General features: G+C 42.2%; 1 protein-coding gene across 3 annotated transcripts in view; it reads right to left on the bottom strand.

Moving 5' to 3' along the window:
* Nucleotides 1-25,051, bottom strand: part of NUDT12 (nudix hydrolase 12) — a 51,348-nt gene extending 26,297 nt beyond the window's left edge. Inside the window, exons 1-4 of one of the 3 annotated variants that reach the window (XM_077462318.1) lie at nt 24,953-25,051; nt 15,747-15,942; nt 8,070-8,659; nt 4,472-4,639 (exon numbers count right to left, since the gene is read on the bottom strand). In XM_077462318.1, coding sequence (XP_077318444.1) covers nt 4,472-4,639; nt 8,070-8,659; nt 15,747-15,942; nt 24,953-25,004 — 1,006 coding nt within the window. In that variant the 5' untranslated portion in view covers nt 25,005-25,051. Of the gene's footprint in view, nt 1-4,471; nt 4,640-8,069; nt 8,660-15,746; nt 15,943-24,733; nt 24,903-24,952 lie in introns of those variants that run through there. The other 2 variants (XM_077462319.1, XM_077462320.1) reach the window with 2 other exon arrangements.
* Between the last annotated feature and the right edge of the window lie 314 nt (nt 25,052-25,365).

Below are 25,365 nucleotides of genomic sequence, written 5' to 3'. Positions count from 1 at the left end.
TTGGCACATATTTGGTTGAGTGAAGTGGACAAAGCTTCATCTTAGTTACTTTGTTATTTGTAACCAGTGGATGGCAAGTACAATGCAAGGCTCTTCCTACAGAGCTACGGGCTCTCAGAGAGCTGGAGGAAGTGTCAATGAACCACAAGTGAGGTGATTACTGCCCTTGTGACCCATTGACAACTACAAGTCTGTTTGCCACAGTAGATTTGTAGTTTATTAAGGCTACTTTCACACTGGGGCCGCCGAGCGTTAGCGGTAAAGCGCTGCTTGTTTTAGCGCCACTTAACCGCTGTTTAAGTGGCACTTAGGGGTTAAAAGCACCCGTGTTGCGGCACTTCCAAAGCACTTTTCAGGCTGGCCATTCATTTCAATGGGCAGGGCAATTTGGGAGGGCTGTATGCAGCGCTCCCAAACCGTTCCAAAGATGCTGCTTGCAGGACTTTTCCTAACCTCCTGCAAGCGCACCGCTCCAGTGTGAAAAGCCACACTGAAATGAATGGGAGGCAGTTTTCAAGCGTTATTTAGAGGCTATTTCTAGCACTAAAACCGCCTCAGTGTGAAAGGGGTCTTATTCACAGACCTCTGTGAAAGAATGACGCAGCTGTGCGGCTGGAGCTCCAGGCAGTTGCACCAATTTCAAAAGTGACAGCTGCTGTGGGGAGAAGAACTCCCACATGCGGTCATGCAGCTTTTCTCATCGCAAATAGAATGAAAATTTTTAGGCAAGTAGCAACAAACCGTGGGAATAATTTTATGTATCTATGAAACTTTTGGCGTATTGTGCAATAAATTGAAGTAAGCGTTTTCTCAGAATTTTTATTTTATTTTATTATGGCTAGCCAATCTTGTGAGCACAGATTGGGAAATGTCTCATTGTCTGTGATTAGCCGTGTGCAGTGTCGGATTCCTGGAGGGATCGGACATGTGGAATTTCAAACATGCTGAAACCCATCTCTACCCACCAGAACATTCCGATCAGGGCTCTTAGCCAATGGCTGCGAACCCTGATTGGGAGCCACTTGGCTGCTGGATTTCCAGCATTCTGAGGCAGGTTCTGTCAGACCAGCTGAAATACACACGGGCCAAATGTCGGCCGGTTTTTATACCATGTGCCAATGTCTCCTGGCATTCGGCCCATATGTACTAAGCATTAGCCTTTAAAATATATGCTAACTCTGCTCACCACAAGCAATCTGTGGATTAAATCTATCCACTTGATTTCTATACAGGACTGGCACTATATAACCTGTTTATGACTTCAATGTAAGGGTTTTTTACTTTATAATATCTCTTTTGTACGTTTATTGTGTTGTTTGCTGCTTATATACCAAGCAAAACATCTTTTTAATACAGCAAATAATGTAGTTGGTGTTAAGGATGTTTACTTAGCAAAGTGTAAAATTTACTCTGCAAAGTGAAAGTTACTTTAGCTTCGTAAATAAAGTGCAGCAGTGATCCATTTAAATACTCAATCATCTGCTAGGTGCGATTCAAACCCTGTTTTTTTATTTTTATTTTCCTTGCACATGATAGGATATGCTTTGCAAAAAGAGTTTTCACAGCAAGTATTATAAACTGTGGGCTATGCAGGCTTATTATAAAATGTCCTGCTATATACACAAAATATCATTTTGGGTTTACATACAGTTACTGTACATATGACCTCTGATCCCTCTTGTATTGAATTGTATTGTAGCTGTACTGTCTGCTTTTATTTTGTAAAGCACTGTGCAAACTGTTGTCGCTAAATAAATCCTGTATAACAATAGTAATAATAATAACCTAAGAGAGAAGTGCAGGATTACCAAAAAAACAATCATACTCAGCTATGTGGATGCATCATCGGTCTGATGATGCAGCTGTTCACTGCCAACTATAAGACAGAGAATCACTCGGCCTTTACTAAGCAAAGATCGGAGACTATCAGTCACTGCTCACTGCTTTGCCCCTCCAGCACTCACTGGAGCACCAGGCTGGAGAGGGGTGGGAGCAGCTGGCTCAGGCTCTCAGCAATGTGCCGAGGGGCTGAGCCAGTTGTTGGTCAGGCATCTGGGTGTATCCCAACATTATTGTTGGGATCCCTGCAGAGCTTGAGCCAGCTCTGTGATGTCAGCTGACAATGGGCTTTAGCACACTGTCAGCTGAATCTGGGTCACAGGAGTGTAGAACTAAGTGTACTCCTGTGACCCAGAAGAGAAGTATGACCAAAAGAGCTTTAGCCATACTTCTCTTTTAATGTGCTGGCATTTTATATGGGCGTAATGTTTATTCATTCACCTATTGAGGTTTGGATTTCTTTTTTTATTGTGGATTATACACTAATTATGGTGGATTTTTTTGAAGTGTATTTTCCTTAGTAGATAAGGGCTAATTTTTAAATAGCTGCCCATTTTCCTCTCCACAAATCATAGGACAACACTTGAAATGCCCCATACTGGCATTTTAAGTTGTATACACAAACACACAGAGCGCAGTGTAAAGCCTGCAATGCCCTTATTGCAGATATGAAGAGAAATGCTTTAAAAATACTCCTTTACACCTCTTATGCAGAAGCACTAAAAAGTGCATTAGTCAAGCAGTTTTAGAGTTGGTGGGATTATTAAAGGCAAACAGGTTGTTCACTTTGTAAGGGAATTTTCCCCAGAGCCTAGTGAATGAGGTGAAGGCATACTGACTTCCATCATCCAATCATATGCAAGCCAAACATGCGTTTTTTTTTTTCTTTAATTTTTATTGAATTATTTAATTCTTTATTTTCCTTGCATATGATCAGATAGTCTTTGCAAAGTGAAACTTCACTGCATTCACTAAGCTCTGGAGCAAATTCACTTGCAAAGTGCAACGTCCCTTGCAACAGCCTTTGTGTTTGGTACATCAACTCCATTGAATATTTTCTTTATTAAACCCCCCCCCCCCCCCCAAAAAAAAAAAAACAGCAGTACTAATGTGTTTTAAAAGCAGATATCTAACTGTATCACTTGCCTAGCAGTACAGTGTGGCAGAGGTGTTTATATCGCACGATTGACTCAACAGAGTTGCAAATCATTTGGCAGCTAAAACATCTTAAGATGTATGCATTTTGCACATTTAGCCTATTGCCTGGGGTACAGATTTAACATTAGATGATATTGAAATTAATCCACAAATGAATAGGCGCCAACTGCTCCCGGATATATGATTTAAAGAGACACTGAGCTCCCGTTTACATTGACTGTGGCTTTGAAATTGTGCAACTTCATCTGAAATCAGACGATTTCAAAGCCGCATCTCTGTGCGACTTCAGGTGGGACTCTGAAGACATCTGTGCCGTTTCATGCACAGATGTCTTTTCAATTCGTACTGGAAATTGCCAAAAGTAGTGCAAATTGGTGGGGCAGCATAAAGTCAGAGTTGCACCAATTTAAACAGTGCCATGGCCCCGCAATAGGATGCGACTTATCATGCAAATTGACCTGTCAAATTGCATGACAAGTTGCTCCAATGTGAATGGGGCTGATGGGAAGTTATCATAACTGGAGCAGATAGAATGTGGAGCAGCAGTGCATGGCAACCCATCAGCTTATATCTTCTATTTTCTGAACAAGCTGAAGATAAAAGCTGATGGGTTGTCATACATAGCTGCTACAGATCTGTCCACTCTAGTGTTGATAAGCTTCTTACACTGCTGTTGGCCAAAAAAATAAAAAATAAAAAATTGCATTTAGAATATTATTCTTCCCTTTGACACATTTTCATTCAGTTGAAGCCCTACAGCCTTTGTCAGAATCTTCAGCGTTGGAAGTGTTGGATGCCACATGCGCTGGTTCCATCCACTGACTAATACCAGACAGGAGATGGAAGCACAGCGGGCAGCACAGGACACAGGCATCCCAAAAATGGTGAATGCTGAACGTTTGTGTCAACAAAATGAGGATAGAGATCAGAAGGTGCCGAAATGTAAGTATACTATTTTTTCTTTTACATGGGACTGGTTTTTAGGGTTCTTTTGGGTGAAGACAGTATGATGATAAGAGTACAGCTAATAGTGTAAAACAACGTTTAAAAAAGGTATAAAACTCCTATAACAACCACCACTACCACTACCTGCCTGGAGTTTGATTGTTTTCCCTGTGCCTGCGTGGGTTTCCTCTGGCTACTCCAGTTTCCTTCCACACTCCAAAGACATGCTGGTAGGTTAATTGGATCCTGTCTAAATTGTCCCCAGTATGTGTACGTATGAATATGAGTTAGGGGCCTTAAAGTGTAAGCTCCTTGAGGGTAGGGACTGATATGAATGTACAATGTATATGTAAAGCGCTGCATAAATTGACGGCACTATATAAGTACCCAAAATAAATAAATAAATAACACAACACTCACTCACACATTAATTCTTAAACTTTCTAGTGTATTATACGGGGAGTAAAAACAAACTAATATTTCAGAAATAAATTCTATACCGCGTGTCCTCTAGTCTTTATGTACTTACCTACTCTTGGATAGGAGGTGTTGTGGATACCTTTCAGACTAGGGCATCCTATTTTCAAACAAGTCCGCTTATATCCACCTTCCTCTATAACGGTCTCTCCCCCACAGGTTGGGCAGAATATATATCGACTGTGCCAAGCAAGCACCGATCGTGCTTGTGCTAGAATCCCTAGAAAACAGAAACACAACAGCATTAAAAGTGAACCTGGCCTTCCATTTTTAACTGTTGGACATAAAGGCCTATCTAAGCTTGAACGGCCCATGACTAGACCCTATCTGATATAGATTTCTTTTTTGGAGAGGTGTGCCTTTCACTGACTCCGGCTACACCACTGTCAAAGAAGACTTCCTCAGTTCCCAGTAAGGACACACTCACTGGACAGCGAAATGGCAGTTGGTGGAGTTTAGCCATGAAGTCAGACCCCATTAACAAAGTGAATCTAAACCAGAGAGGGGTGCAGAAGAGTCTTTCTGTGAGGCCTAATCCTAGGTAGGGCCCTTACCTTTACTATTACTACCACCAGTAATTTGGTGAACTGTAACCACTTCCTTACCAGGCCATAGTCAAAAGATGTCCTCAGTAGGAAGTGGAATACTGGGGCTATGGCTGCAGCAATATGCCATAACCCCATGATTGTTTTTTTTCAGACGGTGATTCTCTAACTGCTAAAAGTGATCCAAGTGACTGATTACACGTGAAGTGGTGGGAGCGGTCTTTATATTGGGAAATATAAAAGGAGAAAGCAGCAAAAAAACAAAAAAAAAAAACAGTTTCTGGGGTCCAGTTCGAGAACAAGAAAAGAAAAAGGAAGAAAAAAAAAAGTACTGTTTTTTTTATTTTTTATTATATTCTAAATTTCCTCTAAGTCCCAAAGGAAACAGGAAAACCTAATTAGAGAGGAAAAGGCGAAAGCCAAAAATGAGAAGAAAAAAGGAAGAGAAAAAGGAGAAGCCTCGTCCAAGGGTACACCTATAGTAAAAAAAAAAAAATGTTCTAGATCCATGTAGTTAGATTAAGAGACTTAATAGTTAACAAAAATATCAGTTTTATGCATATGCATCTTTCAGAGACCGAGGGGCAGAGAAGAGCACCATAAAATATATTGTGAAGATCTATAGGCATGTACAGATAGACACCAAAGAAGAAACCTTGAAGACAGTGTTTGATGCCAAGCAGTTTATAGGACTACTATCAGACTTTAAGTCACCATTGATCCCCAAATCTCAAACTGAAGAGTCTAACGCCCCTTTCACACTTGAGCGACTTGGGACTGCAAAGTTGCATGACAAGTCGTACCCCATGGTTTCCAATGAGCACCATTCATATCAGTGTAACTTCAAGTCGCAGCGATTTCAAAGTAGTCCCTGCTCTACTTTGGTCCGACTTTTATGCAACTTGAGGTCCATAGACCTCAAAATTACACAGGCATCGCTTCAAGATGCGTCAAAGTCACACAACTTTTGGCTCACAAAAGTGTAAAAGGGGCCCGAGTCAGTAGTAGAGCAAACAAATTGCTTGTGAGTGAAACTGCATAAATATAACACTTTAATCCGAATCTTCAGATTCTTGTGTAAGCAGAGTCATGACTGGTCCTCTTCTTGCTAGCCATGTAAAGATGTTGTACACGAACACCTTGTTAGTCAGTAAAGTAATAAAAGATACATTTCACAGCAGAGAAATTGGGCTACAGGGGAATAACTGTCATGCTGGTCGAGTAAATCAGACATCTATTCGGGCTCTAAAAAAAAAAATATTTATTTTCTTTGAGTATGACAGGTTGTTTAAAACAAGGAATAATTTGCTGGGTCAGTAGAAAAAGAATACTGCTTTTATAAAATTAGCCCCAAGAATCTGATACTAAGGAAAACAAATCCACCTAAATTGGCTGTGTGCTCGTTTCATAGATATCTCTATATACAAAGGGTATGTGTAGCTAAAACCTATTTTTTTAGTTTTGGGGATTGAAGAGAGTATAGAGAAGTTAAAACTCCCTCATCGGTTCATTTTTGCTGCCCCAAGATTTTTTTTTTTTTTCATCCCATATATGAAAAAGAAAATTGGTGAGAACAAGGCGTTTATTTTATGTTAGCGGTCACTAAAACAGTTGTTTCCATTGGAAAATTTTCCCTTGTTCTTTGGTTTTGGTGACAGTTCTAAAATGTGGGATTTACCCTCACTTAGTTACAGTGTCACTGGTCACCAATACAAATAAAAGAGGGACACAGGCAGTAATAAGATCTTGGCAGAGGGTCTAACCCTTCACTATATTATCTTAAAATAAATAAATAAGCCTTGTCTCGATATACACTTTTGGGGCCAATTTATAAAACATTAGTTGGACACCGGATGCACACATTTTGGCTGTAATTTCTGTAATCGAAAAATTCCTCTAGATCTAATGATCTTTAGCTCCATCTAGTGTCCAAAATGTGGTACATTTTCTCATTGAGCCATTTTAAAAACTATACCTAATTTTGGCCACAAGTTGGAGCTGACAATCAGAAGAATTAAAGGGGTTGTAAACCCTCATGTTTTTTCACCTTAATGCATTCTATGCATTAAGGTGAAAAACCTTTTGTAGTGCAGCTCCCCCCTTTTACTTACCTGAACTCTGTCTTTGCAGCAACGGGGACGAGCACACCAGCTCCAACCGGTGTCTCGGGTCCTGATTTGATAGATTGATAGCAGCACAGTATTGGCTCCCGCTACTGTCAATTAAATCCAATGATGTGGGAGCCGGGGGGCAGGGCTAAGTCCTGCTGTCTGTGTTAATGGACGCAGCAGCAGGACACATGAGCGCGCCTGCACGAGTGCTCCGAGGGAGAGTGCCTCTCCAACAGGGCACTCAAGAAGAGGAGGAGCCAGAGCACCGCTAAGGGACCCCAGAAGAGGAGGATCGGGGCCACTCTGTGCAAAACCAACTGCACAGAGGAGGTAAGTATGACATGTTTGTTTAAAAAACAAACACACCTTTAGTTACCCTTAAGGCTACTTTCACACTGAGGCCCTTTACAGGCACTACAACGCTAAAAATAACGCTGGTAAAAAAAATCCTGCAGTCCGCATCTTTGCAGCGCTGTAGTTGCGGAGTATACACCACTCCTAAAGCGTCCATGCTCTTTGAAATCAATGGGGCAGCAGCATGTTACAGGTGGTTTTAACCCTTTTTCGCCCCCTAGCGGGGGTTAAAAGCGCTATGCTAGTGCTGCTAAAACGGTAAAGTGCCGCTAAAAATAGCAACGCTTTACCGCAGATGCGCAGAAATTACAGCCAAAATTTGTACAACTTGCACAAATGTGTGTGCCATTGGTCCAATGAATGTTTTATAAATAAACCCACGTTTTAAGTTGTATATGTTCCATAAACTAGGAGTCCTGGGTGAACATTATCATTTTGCATTGTTTCCAACATGCCCACCCTCTCTCAGTCCAATGCAGCCACCCAACTCTTGCAATTCCTATGAACCTGCCCTCCCTTCACTCTACTTATGTGCTTTTCATGAAATGGGCATATCTGATTGGCCAGCTAAAATACACAAGTTTACAAACTTGAAAGATGAAGGAAGTAAAAACACCGACTGCCAATCATGTCATCTCACCTGCTTCTGTACTGGTCAGCTGCAACAAGGCAGGCATTGGGGGCTGGAGGAAGTAGCAGCCTTCATATTTGCTTCCAAACTGCTCTGCAGAAATATTGTGCATATTAAGAGCAAACCAGGCAACCAGCCCATCGTCCTCTTCTGTCCCAGGCTTCCTGCCTTCTGTAGAGCATGGATTATTGACTTGTTTATCTACACCAAGAAAAATTAATGAGCCCTCATCGGGCTTTGACAGATATTCTTTCACATCTTCGTACTGTAGTCTGCAGAGCTTGATTTCTGGCTCCTGTACGCTATCCTTAGCCCCAATTAAAGATACCAGAGGACTCAAGTCAGAGAAAATAAGGTAGATGGAATTGACGTGTGTCTGTTTGGATTTTAACCAGTTGCTGTCTGTCCGTTTGTCACTTCTTCGGTCCAAAAATGTATTGCTAAAATAATTTTCATGTTCCTCTTTGGCATTTTGTAAAAAGTTAGGCTTTGGCCCACCTTTAGAGTTTGTGAGCAAATCAACAATGTGTTTGTGACCCCAAAATTTGGCAATGTCCAATGCAGTCTGCCTGGATTTGTTCACTAATGTTCTGTCACACCTAAAGATAAATAGAAAAAAAGTGTTAAAACTTACTACTGAAAATGCTGTATACTAAACACAAAAACACTCATACCCTAGCAGCACATACTTCCCTTCACTTCTCCATTGCTACAGTATTTTTCTCTGCTGGAGGAGAATAAAAAATGTGTATTTCCAAGTATGGAGGAGCGTTTGACTCATTCCCCTTGCACCCATGTGACAGTGATGGTGCATGGTGATGAGGGTGGGGAGAGTCTTCATCCTTGTGTAGGCTTAGACCAGGGGTCTCCAAACTATGGCCCTCCAGTTGTTCTGGAACTACAATTCCCATCATGGTAAATTAGTGAAAGACAGGCCTTTGCGCTACTACTAAAGAATACAAACAATAAACAGGGTAAAAATACCTCTTCAAAAAAACAGTGTATAAAATGGAAAAAATATATAAAAATATTCAACAACAAAAGTGCACGTGCAAATATAAGGTGCAAGAAATGCAGCTGAACCTGATAGTGTACACAAACTACCCAGCAAAAATACAAGTGAAAAAAAGTCCTGCGCAAATCAATCAAAAGAAAAGTCCTTTTAAAGTGCTAAGTGCTGATGAAGTATAAAAAAACATATAAATATATAAAATGTATAGAGAAAAATATGCAACACATAAAAGTCTATAAACTGTGATTCATAGGCACCAATGGTGAAAAATCGCAGATGAAAGCAGTGATATAAATCCACGGACTATAGGCTCTCAGAACTCTCACCTCCAAATAGAAAAAAACAAGCACATCAGAAAGAACTGGCCAACTCCACTCCTCGTCTCCAGCCACCAGGGGGGTCCTCCACTGTAGCAGACTATGCAGCGATATTCTCCACAATGGGCCACAAGGGGGCCATATAATGCCTATATAATTATACTGTAGTAGCAGGGAGGATTTTCACAGAAGTGTGCAGCTCAAATCTGTCTGTCACAATGGGAAGAGCTGGACTCCAGCGGAATACAACAGTCCTCCTCTGTACTCACTGAGGCCCCTGAGGACTGTTGTATTCCGCTGGAGTCCAGCTCTTCCCATTGTGACAGACAGATTTGAGCTGCACACTTCTGTGAAAATCCTCCCTGCTACTACAGTATAATTATATAGGCATTATATGGCCCCCTTGTGGCCCATTGTGGAGAATATCGCCACCCCCTGGTGGCTGGAGACGAGGAGTGGAGTTGGCCAGTTCTTTCTGATGTGCTTGTTTTTTCTATTTGGAGGTGAGAGTTCTGAGAGCCTATAGTCCGTGGATTTATATCACTGCTTTCATCTGCGATTTTTCACCATTGGTGCCTATGAATCACAGTTTATAGACTTTTATGTGTTGCATATTTTTCTCTATACATTTCATATATTTATATGTTTTTTATACTTCATCAGCACTTAGCACTTTAAAAGGACTTTTCTTTTGATTGATTTGCGCAGGACTTTTTTTCACTTGTATTTTTGCTGGGTAGTTTGTGTACACTATCAGGTTCAGCTGCATTTCTTGCACCTTATATTTGCACGTGCACTTTTGTTGTTGAATATTTTTATATATTTTTTCTATTTTTTCCATTTTATACACTGTTTTTTTGAAGAGGTATTTTTACCCTGTTTATTGTTTGTATTCTTTAGTAGTAGCGCAAAGGCCTGTCTTTCACTAATTTACCATGATGGGAATTGTAGTTCCAGAACAACTGGAGGGCCATAGTTTGGAGACCCCTGGTCTCCAGGAACCCCTGGTCTCAAGGAACAAGATCATTCCAATAATCTAATGAATGTCATAAACCTAACCAGGTGTACCATGCAAACCCTAGTAAGGAAGCCATGAAAAGCGAGCTTTGCTATCACTTTAACCACTTGTTTACTGGGCACTTAAACCCCCCTCCTGCCCAGACCAATTTTCAGCTTGCAGCGCTGATGCACTTTGAATGACAATTGCGCGGTCATACAACACTGTACCCAAATGAAATTTTTATCATTTTTTTCCCACAAATAGAGCTTTCTTTTGGAGGTATTTAATCACAGTTGGTTGTTTTTTTTTTATGCTAAACAAACAAAAAAGAAATCAAAACTTTTGAAAAAAAAATCACGTTTAATAGTTTGTTATAAAATTTTGCAAAACAGGTAATTTTTCTGCTTCGTTGATATGCGCTGATGAGGCGGCACTGGTGGGCACTAATAGGCACAGTTAAGGCGGCACTGATAGGCACAGATAAGGTGGCACTGATGGGGACAGATAAGTCGGCACTGATTCTAATAGACTCGCTGATCACAGAGTGCGTCATGCGCGCCCTTCAGGGGGCACGCAGGCCACTCGTGCAGGGGGCGACATCAGTAGATTTAGTCCCGGCAATGCAGATCCGTGCTGTAGCCGTCATTCGTCATAGCACGGATCTCAATCAGGACAAGTTGGTCCAAACAAATTATTTACTTCATAATACATTCCAGCAGCTATCAGTGCTGTATAAACTGAATGGGTTTCCAATCCGTCTGGATTTAGGGGAGTATATCGGATCTGCCACTCCATAGAGATGTATGGAGCGTCCATTCAGGTCCACCTGAAAAAACTGACAGGCAGATCTGAATGGTCCACATGTGTGAAAGGGGCCTTAGGCTGAGTGCTGCTCAGGCACTAACAGGAAGCTTTGTATTTTATCAATGGGTACAAGGCTACCTCTAAATGGGGAGATTGCAAAGTCATCTGCCTGCCTTTCCCCCTCGACCAATCAGAGGAAGACTTGTATTCATTCACAAAAAAAGAAAGACTTCCTGTGAATGGCTGAGCAGCACAACTTGATTTTGCTCCAGCGGCACAGCAGCAGTCTCTGTACTGTAGCTGGAACATAGCTGTATGCTCTATATAGGTGATGCAGTGCGGATAGCAGCCACAATTATTAGTAAAGGCGATAGCTCAGCTTGTCCCAAACAAACTATTTAATCATTTTAGATGGCTATAGCATGGCTCTTTTGTTGTGGGACAGCGTCCATGGATGTTCTCCCAGACCACGCCTTCAGCGTACCCCCCGGGGGCACGCATCGGGTGCACTCTGTGACTGTTGCTGTGCTCTTTGAATCACAGCAGCCCTTTACCATGTGATCAGCTGTGTCCAATCACAGCTGATCACATGCAAACAAACTTGCTGTTTATCTGCATTCCTCCCTGTGAAGTGCCGTCATAGTGCCTACAGAGCACATTTACACTGATAATCAGTGCAGCCCCAACAGTGCCAATAAGTGCACATCATTAAATAAACAAAAAAAATGTGGTGATTAAATACTACCAAAAGAAAGCGCTATCTAAAACTTTTGGGTACAGTGTTGCATGACCACGCAAATGCCATTCAAAGTGCGATAGCGCTGAAAGTTGAAAATTAGCCTGGGCAGGAAGTGGATGAAAGTGCCCATTATTGAGGTGGTTAAACTTATAGCACAGCTGGAGGCTTTAGGTCTTTCACTAGCAAAGTCTCGTTTTTTTTTCTGAGAAAGCACATAGTGATCTGGTTTGCTTCCACGTTGCTGGCGCACATGCGCTCGCTCTGTTTAGTAGGTGAATGAGCAGGGAATCCCCATCATTTTTAGAGAATACCATTGTGATTTGTAAATTTGACCACTTCGCATCCAGGCCAATTCTGACACTTTGCTCCTATGTGTAAAAATCATAATTTTTCTTCTCTAAAATTACATAGAACCCCCAAACATTATATATGCGAGAATGAAATGGCTGCCTCTTTATCTCGCACAGTATTTGCGCAGTTATTTTTCAAATGCATTTAAAAAACAAAAAACTGTTTCATGCTTTAAAAAAAAACAACAAAGAAGTAAAGTTAGCCCAATTTTTTGCATAATGTGAAAGATGAAGTTACGCCGAGTAAATAGATACCTAACATGTCACGCTTCAAAATTGCACACGCAATGGAATGGCGCCAAACTTCGGTACTTAAAAATCTCCATAGGCGACGCTTTACATTTTTTTACTGGTTACGTGTTTTGAGTTACAGAGGAGGTCTAGGGCTAGAATTATTGCTCTCGCTCCACCTATCGCGGCGACACCTCACATGTGTGCTTTGAACACTGTTTTCATCTGTGGGCAGGACTTACATATGCGTTCGCTTCTGCGTGCGAGCACACAGGGACAGGAACGTTTTAAAACAATAAAAAAAATGTTATTGTTAATTTTACAAAATAATTTTTATTTTTACACTTTAAAAAAAAAAAAAAGAAAAATTTGATCACTTTTATTTCTATTACAAGGAATGTAAACATCCCTTGTAATAAGAATATGACATGACAGTAGCTCTTTACAGTGAGATATGGGGTCAATAAGACCCCACATCTCACCAGGTTGGGAAGCCTGAAATCAAAAAAAAAATAAAATAAAATCCTGGCTTCCCAGCTGAGGCGGCACCGGTTTTTTGAACGCAGAGGCCGGGCGTGACATCATAACATCGCGCCCGGCCTCCGACGATCATAGAGAAATCTCTATGATCAACTGTGACCGACTCACAGATCGCTGCGGTGAGTCCTTAGAAGCACCGGAGGGCGGCGGGAGGGGGGGACGTCCCCCTTTGCCGCCCGTTAGAATGATCAAGTGGTGGAACAGCTGCTATGATTGTTTCGTATGGTGTAGAGAATCGGAGACTGAAAATGCTGAAGGAAATCAAATGTGAATGATGTCTGTAGCCTCAGGCATCATTCAGATATAACCCCACAAAGCCGGGGACGTCATATGACAGCCTGCGGATGGTAAGTGGTTTGGACACTGACAGTTTTGTCGATGAGTCCAGTGACTTTTAGTCAGAAAGAGGGATGACCATCCTAATCAGCTTTGAAATAGTGTGACAGACTTGGGTATTAAAGGATAAGTTCATCTTTTGTAACATGTAACACCCATATTTAGGTATTACATGTAACATGTTACTGTGCAGCAGCCAACCTCGGCGGATGGCTTGTGGTTCTCAATGAACTACAAGAACGCTGATGAGCACCCTCATAGTTCATTGACTGTTCCTGCCCTTCAGTAACTGTGTGCCCTTACAGGAGGTATGGGCAGACAACTGTACTCAGTGATTTCAGGCTGCAGTGTAAAAAAAATAAAAATAAATGCACATTTTTTGTTACCTGAAAAATCATGTGCACGTATTAGGTTTTATTTTTTTTTTACAAAAAGGGAACTATGAATTGGTATAATTAGTTCTAATAAATTCTAGCAATATAAAAAGTGTATGAGTGAAATAATATTAAGAAATTACATTTCTGCAATAATTTGCACTCTTTTAAATTGCTGAAAGTAGATGACCTGGTGATGTGCCAGAAATCCAGTGTGCTCCTAACTTTTTGTTTGAGCTGACATGGTTCCTCTACTGCAAAAATATCCCTGAAAGTGCACTTGGAAGTGCAGTCGCTGTAGATCTGAGGGGGACATGCAAGGAAAATAAAAATCATCAGTTTAGCTTGCACATGATTGGATGATAAAATCAGAAGAGCTTCCCCTCATTTCAGATCTACAGCGACTGCACTTCCAAGTTCACTGCAATTTCAAGTGCACTTTGCACTCGTAGTGCAAAATGGATTTGCCTTTCGTAAATAAACCCCAGTGTTTTCCGCTCTACTGAGTTCTCTCTGGACTACTACTACTTTTCCATATATACATAACATAGGGGGACATTTTCTGTAGTGCAAGGGAAGAACTAGGCAGGTCTGATAACACTGCTAGAGATTTAAAGTGACAATAAAGTCTCTTTTTTTATTATTTAATACTTACCTGCTTTGTGTAATTGTTTTGTACAGAGTAGCTCGGATCCTCCTCTTCACAAGTCCCTCACTGGCACTCCTGGTGAGTGCCCCCACAACAAGCAGCTTGCTATGGGGGCACCCGGGCTGCTGCTCGGTGTGTCCATTCAGACATGTAGCCGCGGTTCGGCCCTGCCCATTCTCTCTCATCACTGGCTCACTGACTATGACAGCAGCGGGGGCCCAATGGCACCCCTCTGCTGTCTCAGCCAATAAGGAGGGGCAGTCCTGAGCAGCCGCGACTCTTGTGCAACATCACTGGATCGAGATGGGGCTCAGCTAAGTATTAGGGGTGCTGCTGCATGCAGATTTTTTTTTATCTTAAAGTGGAGGGCCACCCTAAAAATAAAAAAATAGCATTAATAAATATATATTTTTTAACTTACCAGAAACCCCTGTTACTAGGCAGTCTTCCTAATCTGCCTCTTCCTATTCCACGGCGCTTCCTCCTCTTCGGGAGCAGCCCCCGTTGCCTTCTGGGACATGTGTGTATCCCAGAACACAATGGAGCCACTCACAAAGCGCCGCGCAACTCACGCATGTGCAGTAGGAAATGGGCAGTGAAACCGCTAGGCTCCACTGCCTGTTTCCCTTAGTGAGGATGGTGGCGCTGGGACACGATACGAAGGACATATCGGCCTTGGGTGGGTCGACATTGCGGGCGCCCTGGACAAGTAAGTGTCCTTATTAAAAGTCAGCAGCTACAGTGTTTGTAACTGCTGACTTTTAAAAAAAATTTTTTAAGGCTAGAACACCCCTTTAATGTATAGAATGCATTAAGATAAAAAAAACCTTCTGACTTTAGAACCCCTTTAAGACCAGTAGATACACTCTTTTATCAACTTACTAATAAGTGTATTTCTGTCAAAAAGGCAGGTATTCTCCGCTTACAGCATTTGTAAATAGAAAAAACAAAGTAATGTGCATGTATTGTGTTGCTTGTGCTGGTGTTTTTCTTTTTAATTTTGCCCAGGCATACACGTCATCACAGATTATAATACCATGAGGGCTTTGTATGGCACAGCAGAGCAAAAGAAATGCTTAAATTGATGGTCAAAGGATGGCAGATTTGTCATCCAGCAAGAGCAAGCATTCCACGCAATCAGCGTGCTTGAACCATACTCAGGTATAATTAAAAGATGTCAAGCCTGCGAGTTCTGATGCTGGGATCCTTTCAAGCAAAAGATTTTGTACAAATGAATAGCTGAAAAATGAATGGGAGAAAGAAGCTGGATGTTCCCATCAATGCATCTAATAGGCCTGTCTGAGAAGAAATGTAAAAGTAAGACTTGTAATTACCCTTTCTCCAGCAGCATCCTCGCTGCATCAAAGTGGCCATTCCTAGCTGCGAACATAAGAGCACTCCATCCATTTTCAGCCGTTTCATTAATGATTGAGGATGAATGACTTAGAAGAGCAAACAGCTTGGTAGTATCGCCCAGAGCACAGAAGTTGTGCAGCTGATCAGCCATTTCTTTCCTGGGATTCTGCATTTCTGAAAGGCACAAAAAATCCGGCATTATTACAGATAAGAAGAAGGCAATGGCATTAGTGGTTCCTGCACATTATCCAAACATGTCATACACGTCCCTTTCAACTGGGAAAGAAGAACTCGAGGAAGCCACATAACCTAACACAATTCCAGGAACGCATTATTCATATATTTATTTACTATAGGTATTTACTGTATATAGCATTGACAATGTATGCAGCACCTTTCCTACTGTACATTCACATCACTGCCCATCCTCAAAGAGCTTACAATATACAGCCCCTATCTAAAAGCCATACATACTAGAGCTGCACAATTCTGGATAACATGAGAATCGCCATTTCTTTGCTTAGAATAAAGATCACGATTCTGAAGAACTTTTTTAATTTAAAAGATTTTACAACCCCTGAACATTACATTATCAAACAAGATGTCAAAAAAATAAGACATAATACTCTTTGCTTCAAAATGTAATGAATGTAAAGAAATGTAATGAAAAATAATATAATGTGTAAAGAAATAAAAAAAAATGACCATTAAGTTATATTAGAGTGTTTATTTTTAGTACTTGCCGATACCAATTGCAACTTTTTTGCTTACACTTCATCTGTCAGCAATGGTACAAAGCATTGAAAAGTTATGTTACAGATGACGTAATCTATTACGACACGCGTAGGGCGGAGCGACGCGCTGACGACACCTTGTGTTTGTAGACGGACGTTCGAGAGGAACAGGTTTGTCTGAGTGTGTATCAGCCGATGAACCGGACTTGAGGCTTTTTGAACTTATTTGCTTGTGTTATTCTTTTTATACATATTAAATATGTGGGTTTTACACTATCGGAGCTCTTTTGTTTTTTGTCGTAACATTACATTAACAACCGTTTGGGCTAACAACAATCTGACTGGAGAATACCGAGGGGTGTACCTACAATTTGGAGGCTGTACAATACAGGGAATTGCGAGATCGTGTGGCGATCTGGGAAAAGACTTACTATTGTTACAGGCTTTCTATTACCCTCTGTAACGGGGGGGGGGGTCATAGACATCTGGTAAGCAGCCAATCTTCACATTTTTGGTGGTGGATCAGTCACAGCGCATACATATGAAGATTTATTCACGGATGGACTTTATCCTATTAGTAGTGTCACTCACACAGTTTTTTTGGCATTTTTTCACGGGTGTGGAATTTTTCAATTCTTTATATGGACTTGATGAATTAGATATTTATTTATACCATGTGCGAGATTTTATACCATTAATTAATTTTACACGCATTTATTAGTATTGGGATTCATAGTGTATTCATGTTATGCTTATCTTTTCCATTTTTTGGGGGGAATTTTCATTTAATTTCCTTTTATTTTGTGTACGGGTTTAGCGCAACTATTTATTCTTTATTTTACAGATGAAATAAATGTATTTTTTAAAATTTTGCCTTTTTTCAATGTGAATTATGTAAATATATGTTAAAGGTGTAAAAATATTAATGAACAAGGCAAAAAAAAAAAACTTTTAATTATTAATAGTTACTAGAAAAAAAATCAGCAGGAAAATAATTATTAAATAGGGAAGGAAAATAACAAGTTAATAAGGGTGATTAGAGTAAATTAAGGGTTAAAAAGGGGTTAAACAGAGGAACAATTTATTTTATTTTTTACTTGACAGGGTTGCTTTAACCACTTGCTTACTGGGCACTTAAACACCCTTCCTGCCCAGACCAATTTTCAGCTTTCGGTGCTCTCACACTTTGAATGACAATTACTCAGTCATGCAACACTGTACCCAAATGAATTTTTTGTCCTTTCTTTCCCACAAATAGAGCTTTCTTTTGGTGGTATTTGATCACCTCTGGGGTTTTTATTTTTTGCGCTATAAATGAAAAAAGACCGAAAATTTTGAAAAAAAAACGCATATTTCTTTGTTTCTGTGACAGAATTATGCAAATTATTAATTTTTCTTCATAAATTTTGGACACAATTTATACTGCTACATATCTTTGGTAAAAATAACCCAAATTAGTGGATATTATTTGGTCTTTGTGAAAGTTAGAGAGTCTACAAGCTGTGGTGCGAATCGCACAAAATTGATCACATCTGATGTAATGGTGGACTATCTGGCTTCTTGTGACCCGAACAAGTCAGGAAAGTACAAATACCCCCCAAATGACCCCTTTTTGGAAAGTAGACATTACAAGGTATTTAGTAAGAGGCATAGTGAGCTTTTTGATGCTGTCATTTTTTTCCCACAATTCTTTGCAAAATTAAGATTTTTCATTTTTTTTCTCTCCACAAAATTGTCATTGTAATAGGTTATTTCTCTCACGTGGCATGTGTATACCACAAATGACACCCCCCAAAAAATTCTGCTACTCCTCCTGAGTATTACAATACCACATGTGTGGGACTTTTTCACAGCCTGGCCACATAGAGGCCCAACATGCAGGTAGCGCCATCATGTGTTCTAGGAACATAAATTACACATCTAACTTGTTGACTATTTATTACACTTTTGAAGCACCAGGACAATGACACATGACACTGATGACAGATGCCACCGATACGTGGCAATGATGACACTTATACGTGGCACTGATGACACGTGGCACTGATGACAGATGGCACTAATATGTGGCATTGATGACAGATGGCACTAATATGTGGCACTGATGACACGTGGCACTTATACGTGACACTGATGACACGTGGCACTTATACGTGACACTGATGACACGTGGCACTAATACGTGGCACTGAAGACACGTGGCACTAATACGTGGCACTGATGACAGATGGCACTAATACATGGCACCGATGACGCGTGACACTGATGACAGATGGCACTGATAAGTGGCATTGATGACATGTGAAACTGACAACAGATGGCACGTGACACTGACAGGTGGCACTGATGACAAATGGCACTGATATGTGGCACTGATGACAGATGGCACTAATACGTGGCACTGATGACAGATGGCACTTATACATGGCACTGATGACAGATGGCACTTATACGTGGCACTGATGACAGATGGCACTGGGGACAAATGGCACTGACAACAGGTGGCACTGGGGGCAGGTAGCACTGGGGTGGATGGCACTGGGGCGGATGGCACTGCTGGGGGAGGGTGGCACTTTTTTTTTTTTTTTATCAACTCAAGGCAGAACGGCTGCCGCTGCAGCCGTTCATCTCTCCCCTCTCACACTGTCTGTGTGAGGAGGGAGAGCGGCGCTGAGAGATGATCTCATATGTTTACATATGAGATCATCTCCCATTGGACACGCCGATCACGCTGTAAACGGCCGCTGTGATTGGCCGTTTACAGCGGTCTGTGTTTTCCTGTCCCCGGGGGACACAGAACTTCCGCGATGCGCGCCCGCGATGGAGCGCATTGCGGAAGTAAACATTAGGACGTCCAGGGACGGTCTCCCGGACGAACGCGCCTGCTCTACGGCCGTCATTCGGCTATAGGGCGGGCGCGAGGTGGTTAAACTGACTTCATTTACAGATGGAAGTTCATGCCTTTGATCTGTAAATACATATACACAGAAAGATGAAATGTTTCTTTTTATCTCTCTTTTAGCGCTCAGCAATGTTGTTGATTAACATTACTGGTTGCTTTTTAGATGACAGCTGTGAGCCAGGGTACGGCTCTGCACTTTCTACCTCGTGGGCCGCATCAGCCTTTAATGGTTGCCCTCACAGGACCAGTTGTATCTGTAAGACTAGATGTCTAGAGCACCCCCTAACCCCTTTACATCAGATGTCAAGAGCCCTACCACCATCATAAGTCATAATAGAAAATAGAGCTTTCAAATAGAGCTTTGTTTTGGTGGTATTTGATTGCCTCTGCGTTTTTATTTTTTGCGCTATAAACAAAAAAAGAGCGACAATTTTGAAAAAAAAAGAAAAAAAAACACAATATTTTGTACTTTTTGTTATAATAAATATCCCCATTTTTTTTTAAAAAAAGGACATTTTTTTTCTCAGTTTAGGCCGGTATGTATTCTTCTATATATTTTAGGTAAAAAAAAAAAAAAAAAGAGAAAAAAAAAATAAAAAAAAATCGCAATAATCGTACATTGATTGGTTTGCGCAAAAGTTATATCGTCTACAAAATAGGGGATAGATTTATAGCATTTTTATTATTTTTTTACTAGTAATAGCGGCGATCTGCGATTTTTATCATAACTAAGACATTATGGCGGACACATCGGACAGTTTTGACACATTTTTGGGACCATTGGCATTAATAAAGTGATCAACAAAAAATGTCACTGGCAGTGAAGGAGTTAACATTAAGGGGCAATCAAGGGGTTAATTGTGTTCCCCTGGGAGGTGAGTCTAACTGAAGGGGGAGGGGACAGACTAGAGGAAATGATGGATCATGGTTCCTAGCTAGTAGGAACACAATCTGTCACTTCTGTCAGTACAAGGAAGTGTTTGTTTACACACACACTCGTCCCTGTTCTATGTCTCCTGCTCACAATGACTCGTGGCTGACGGTCATTGCGACCGTCGGCCACGAGCATCGGCACCCCCGCTATGCAGCGCGTGTGCGTCTGCTACCCCGACCTTGCGAACTGACGTATAGCTACAATGGCTCACACAGGGGAGCCAACCTGCCACAGTATAACTGCGGCGGTTGGTCAGGAAGCGGTTAAATAAAGGACTAAAATCAAAAACTGCCTACTGTCTTTTTCTACGCTAAACTTTTTTTTTTTATAGTGAATGTGTAGGGGTACTGTATTGAGTAGGTGTACTAGGTACCCCATACTCGTTCACATGGGAGGCAGCATCTGGGAGCCCCATGATTCCGATAAACCCCCCACCAGCAGACCCCCACAACCAGCGGCCAGGGTTGTTGGGGAAGAGGCCCTTGTCAAGGGGGACAAGGTGTTTTGGGGGGGAAACCCCTCCATGTCATGGGCATGTGGCCTGGTATGATTCGGAGGGGGCTGGGTTTGTTCGCCCCCCCCCCCTTCCTGACCTGCATGCTCAGATAAGTGTCCGGTATGGATTTTTGAGGGGTCAAAATCCATGCCAGACCCCAAAGGGCCTGGTGTGGATTGGGGGACCCCACACCATTTTTTTTCTTATTTTTTAAGACTGGCAATTCTTTTTTTTACATTCAGCTGATAGCAGGGAACCCTGCTGACAGCTGATGACTCGGTGGTCATTAAGGACAAGACAGTCACGCGCTCCTTAACAACTATGACAGTTACTGGTTGTTAAGGACGCTGGAAACTGCCCACTCCATAAAGTGTTACTCAACCCAGGAGCCTGCATTCACAATCTCTGTTAGAGCAGTCTTGTGACTTCTATCAGTGTCCAGCCAAGCACTGGTTAAAGCTTGTAGGAGTTTTCTGAATGACCTATGAAACTGCAAGACCCCTGACCCTTTGTCTGGACAGTGCTGATTGGCCCTGTGCTGATCACATGCACCCTCCCAAGAGAAAAAAAAAACCTCCCTAGCAATCCACATCAAACTGAGCATGTGCGGCCTGACCCCCATAAGCTCTGTGTTGTCAGGAAATTATTAGGGGACAGTGGAAAAGGGGATGGATCAGAGAAGACAGGATCAAACAGCCTTTAGGTTCCACAGTGAATATAACAAGCATGCTTTACTGCATATACAGACTGAGTTTACTGTTGTGGGTTTAGTAACACTTTAACAACCAACTATTTACAGCCTGTGACAGGACAGCGGCTACCAGTGGAATTAAATTACTGCAGGCTTTCACTACGGATATACTCCATGTTTTCAGGAAATAACTCCTGCGGTATTTTAGTAGTGTTTTTCAGTGAATGCCCAAAAACTTGAAAAATGCTGTGTGGTATCTTACCGCATACTCAAATGGAGCCAAGTGTCTTGATTTTCATTGGTTGTTCTACTTCCATATTAACTTTGACAAGTGCTTGCCCATAAGACTAGTTACAATTTTTCTTGGCCAGGAATGAATTTAATGACAATTAACTAGTTGGTTCCCATTAGATTTGACAAAAATATATCATCCTTGTCCTTTGAATTTTTTGCTCATTTTGGTCGAAACTGATTGTCAAATTAACTCTCAAGTTTGTGGTAAACAATACCATTTTCAAACAATCCATTAAGATAGTACCCAATCAGTGAGGCCCCTGCATTATGTAGATTAGGCCTGGTTCACACCTAAGCAGGTTGCAATTGATGCATTTTCCCAGTACTTTTTGCAATTTTTTTACATGCTTTTTTTACGCGTTTCTGGGAGGTGTCTGTTGTTTTGCAGGAGAAACCAGCAAAAATGCATCAAAAGAGCAAGCACTGTGTTTCTGATGTGTTTTTGCTGTGTTTCCATTGAAGTCTATGCAATCAAAATGCAACCTGTTGTGAAAAAAAGTCCCTGACCTTTTCCAAAAAACGCATCAGTGGAAAACGAACAGATGTGAACATGCATGACCCATAGGAAACCATAGACTGTAGTGCGTTTCTGCGAAACAGAAACCACACTGGAGAACACATAGGTATGAGACAGGGATTATGATAGATCTAAAGGAAGTTGGCACTATGGCACTGGCACTGATGAAACGATGACACTATGGCACTGATTACACGGTAACATTATGGCACTGATGACACAGTGACACTATGGCACTGATGACACAGTGACACTATGGCACTGATGACACAGTGACACTATGGCACTGATGACACAGTGACACTATGGCACTGATGACACAATGACAGTGACACTATAGCACTGATGACACAGTGACACTATGGCATTGATGACACAATGGCTCTGATGACATGGTGACACTATGGCACTGATGACGCAGTGAAACTATGGCACTGATGACGCGGTGACACTATGGCACTGATGACGCAGTGACACTATGGCACTGATGACGCAGTGACACTATGGCACTGATGACGCAGTGACACTATGGCACTGATGACGCAGTGACACTATGGCACTGATGACGCAGTGACACTATGGCACTGATGACGCAGTGAAACTATGGCACTGATGACGCGGTGACACTATGGCTCTGATGACACAGTGACACTATGGCACTGATGACGCAGTGACACTATGGCACTGATGACGCGTGACACTATGGCTCTGATGACGCAGTGACACTATGGCACTGATGACGCGGTGACACTATGGCACTGATGACGCGGTGACACTATGGCACTGATGACGCGGTGACACTATGGCACTGATGACGCGGTGACACTATGGCACTGATGACGCAGTGACACTATGGCACTGGTGACGCAGTGACACTATGGCACTGATGACGCGTGACACTATGGCACTGATGACGCGTGACACTATGGCACTGATGACGCGGTGACACTATGGCTCTGATGACATAGTGACACTATGGCACGGATGACATAGTGACACTTGGCTCTGATGACATGGTGACACTATGGCATTGATGAAACGATGACACTATGGCACTGATGACATGGTGACACTATGGCACTGATGACATGGTGACACTATGGCTCTGGTGACACTATGACACTGATGACGCGGTGACACTATGGCACTGATGACGCAGTGACACTATGGCTCTGATGACATAGTGACACTATGGCTCTGATGACACTGTTTAGGCAGTGTAATAAATGTAACTGTCATAAATTGTAGCAAACTCACAATCTCACAGGATCTGTCCTTCCCTCTGTGTGAGGGAGAAGGAGAGCTGTCAATGAAAGATGATCTCATATGTGTACATTTAAGATCACCTGTCATTGGACATGGCAATCACGTGGTAAAAGGCTGCGGTGATTGACCATATACCACAATCTGTGATTGCCCGTGACACAGCCATCACAGTATTTCCCCTGCGAGCGTGTTGCCGAGAGGACGTCAATAGACGCATACTCCGGACTGGCACTTGTTCCTTTTGAGATAAAGGTTTTACATGAATAAATAAAAGCTGATCATTGTAAGCACCCCTGTCAGTGTTAAATGGCTTGTCTCATCCGTGTAACTGATACATTCCACAGGAGAGCTTGTTCTTTTGAAAAACAGCAGACTTACTGGCTGGATCACCAGATGAAAGGAAACCTAATGCAGACATCACATCTAAGGACTGGTGACCTGCAATATAATAAACGTTTTCTTTTGGGTTAAGTAGCGCTTTCATTTAAGTCCAACCTAGCAGGTCCTCGCACTACAAAGCTGTTGGTAGATGGTATTCAGCCACATTGTAAATCACAATGGTAAGAATCTAGCAATTCCTGTGGCTGGGATTAAGCACTGTGTGTGGATAGCGGCATCCACTGAATCCGCAATGGCAGTCGCTGGGCGCAGCTTTTGGGGACTGAGCGCACTGCCAGCGATTACCTGCGCTGATCTGTGTGTGCTCCCCGCTGTCATCACTGCGGGTAAATGCCAGCTGTGTGCAAAGACCCCAATAGCTGAAGCTGCTGACAGCCTGTCATTGCAGTGCATGGCCATCCACATCCACCTGTCCATCGTAGATCCTGACTGCTGGGACTTCCAGTGTAACCAATCAGGATTGTGCGAGGATTGTATTGTGTGCAGGAAGCTGATCACTGACATGTGTGCCACATGGTATAATATACATAATAGGAGATCCCTGGTCTCCTCCTCCTCCTCCGTACATTACACAACACATCCTCGTGATTACTAATATAATACATAGCACTGTGTCCTCCCTCAATACTAGAGGACTGCACATCCCAGCCCACCCTGTGTACAATCTCTCTCCTGTAATAATAATAATAGCCCTCTGATCGCTCTATGATATTCCACACATACAACACTCACTGATCACCTGGAGGACTGCTGGAGGATCCCTGGGTAAGGAAACACACTTCCTACTACCGTACTCCTCCAAAGAGCTGCGCACCCTCCCCTCCACACTCTTCTGTACACAGAGGATTATACGGAGCTGAGCAGCTATACTGATAAATGTGGTGCTCCCTTTTGTGGCGAATGTAGTGTGTAACTTCCAAAGTCCTCCTAACCTTACAAGGACAGTCCCACCTCCAATGTCCCGATCATACAAGGATAGTCCCACCTCCAATGTCCTGATCATACAAGGATAGTCCCACCTCCAATGTCCTGATCATACAAGGATAGTCCCACCTCCAATGTCCTGACCTTACAAGGACAGTCCCACCTCCAATGTCCTGACCTTACAAGGACAGTCCCACCTCCAATGTCCCGATCATACAAGGATAGTCCCACCTCCAATGTCCCGATCATACAAGGATAGTCCCACCTCCAATGTCCTCATCATACAAGGACAGTCCCACCTCCAATGTCCCGATCATACAAGGATAGTCCCACCTCCAATGTCCTGATCATACAAGGATAGTCCCACCTCCAATGTCCTGACCTTACAAGGACAGTCCCACCTCCAATGTCCCGATCATACAAGGATAGTCCCACCTCCA

This window comes from Lithobates pipiens, unplaced genomic scaffold (assembly GCF_037356315.1).
Source record: "Lithobates pipiens isolate NorthernLeopardFrog02 unplaced genomic scaffold, aLitPip1_a1.2 Scaffold_3, whole genome shotgun sequence".
NCBI classification, from domain to species: Eukaryota; Metazoa; Chordata; class Amphibia; order Anura; family Ranidae; genus Lithobates; species Lithobates pipiens.
Note: the sequence above shows the minus strand (reverse complement) of the source record. Positions and strands in the feature narration are given on the sequence as shown.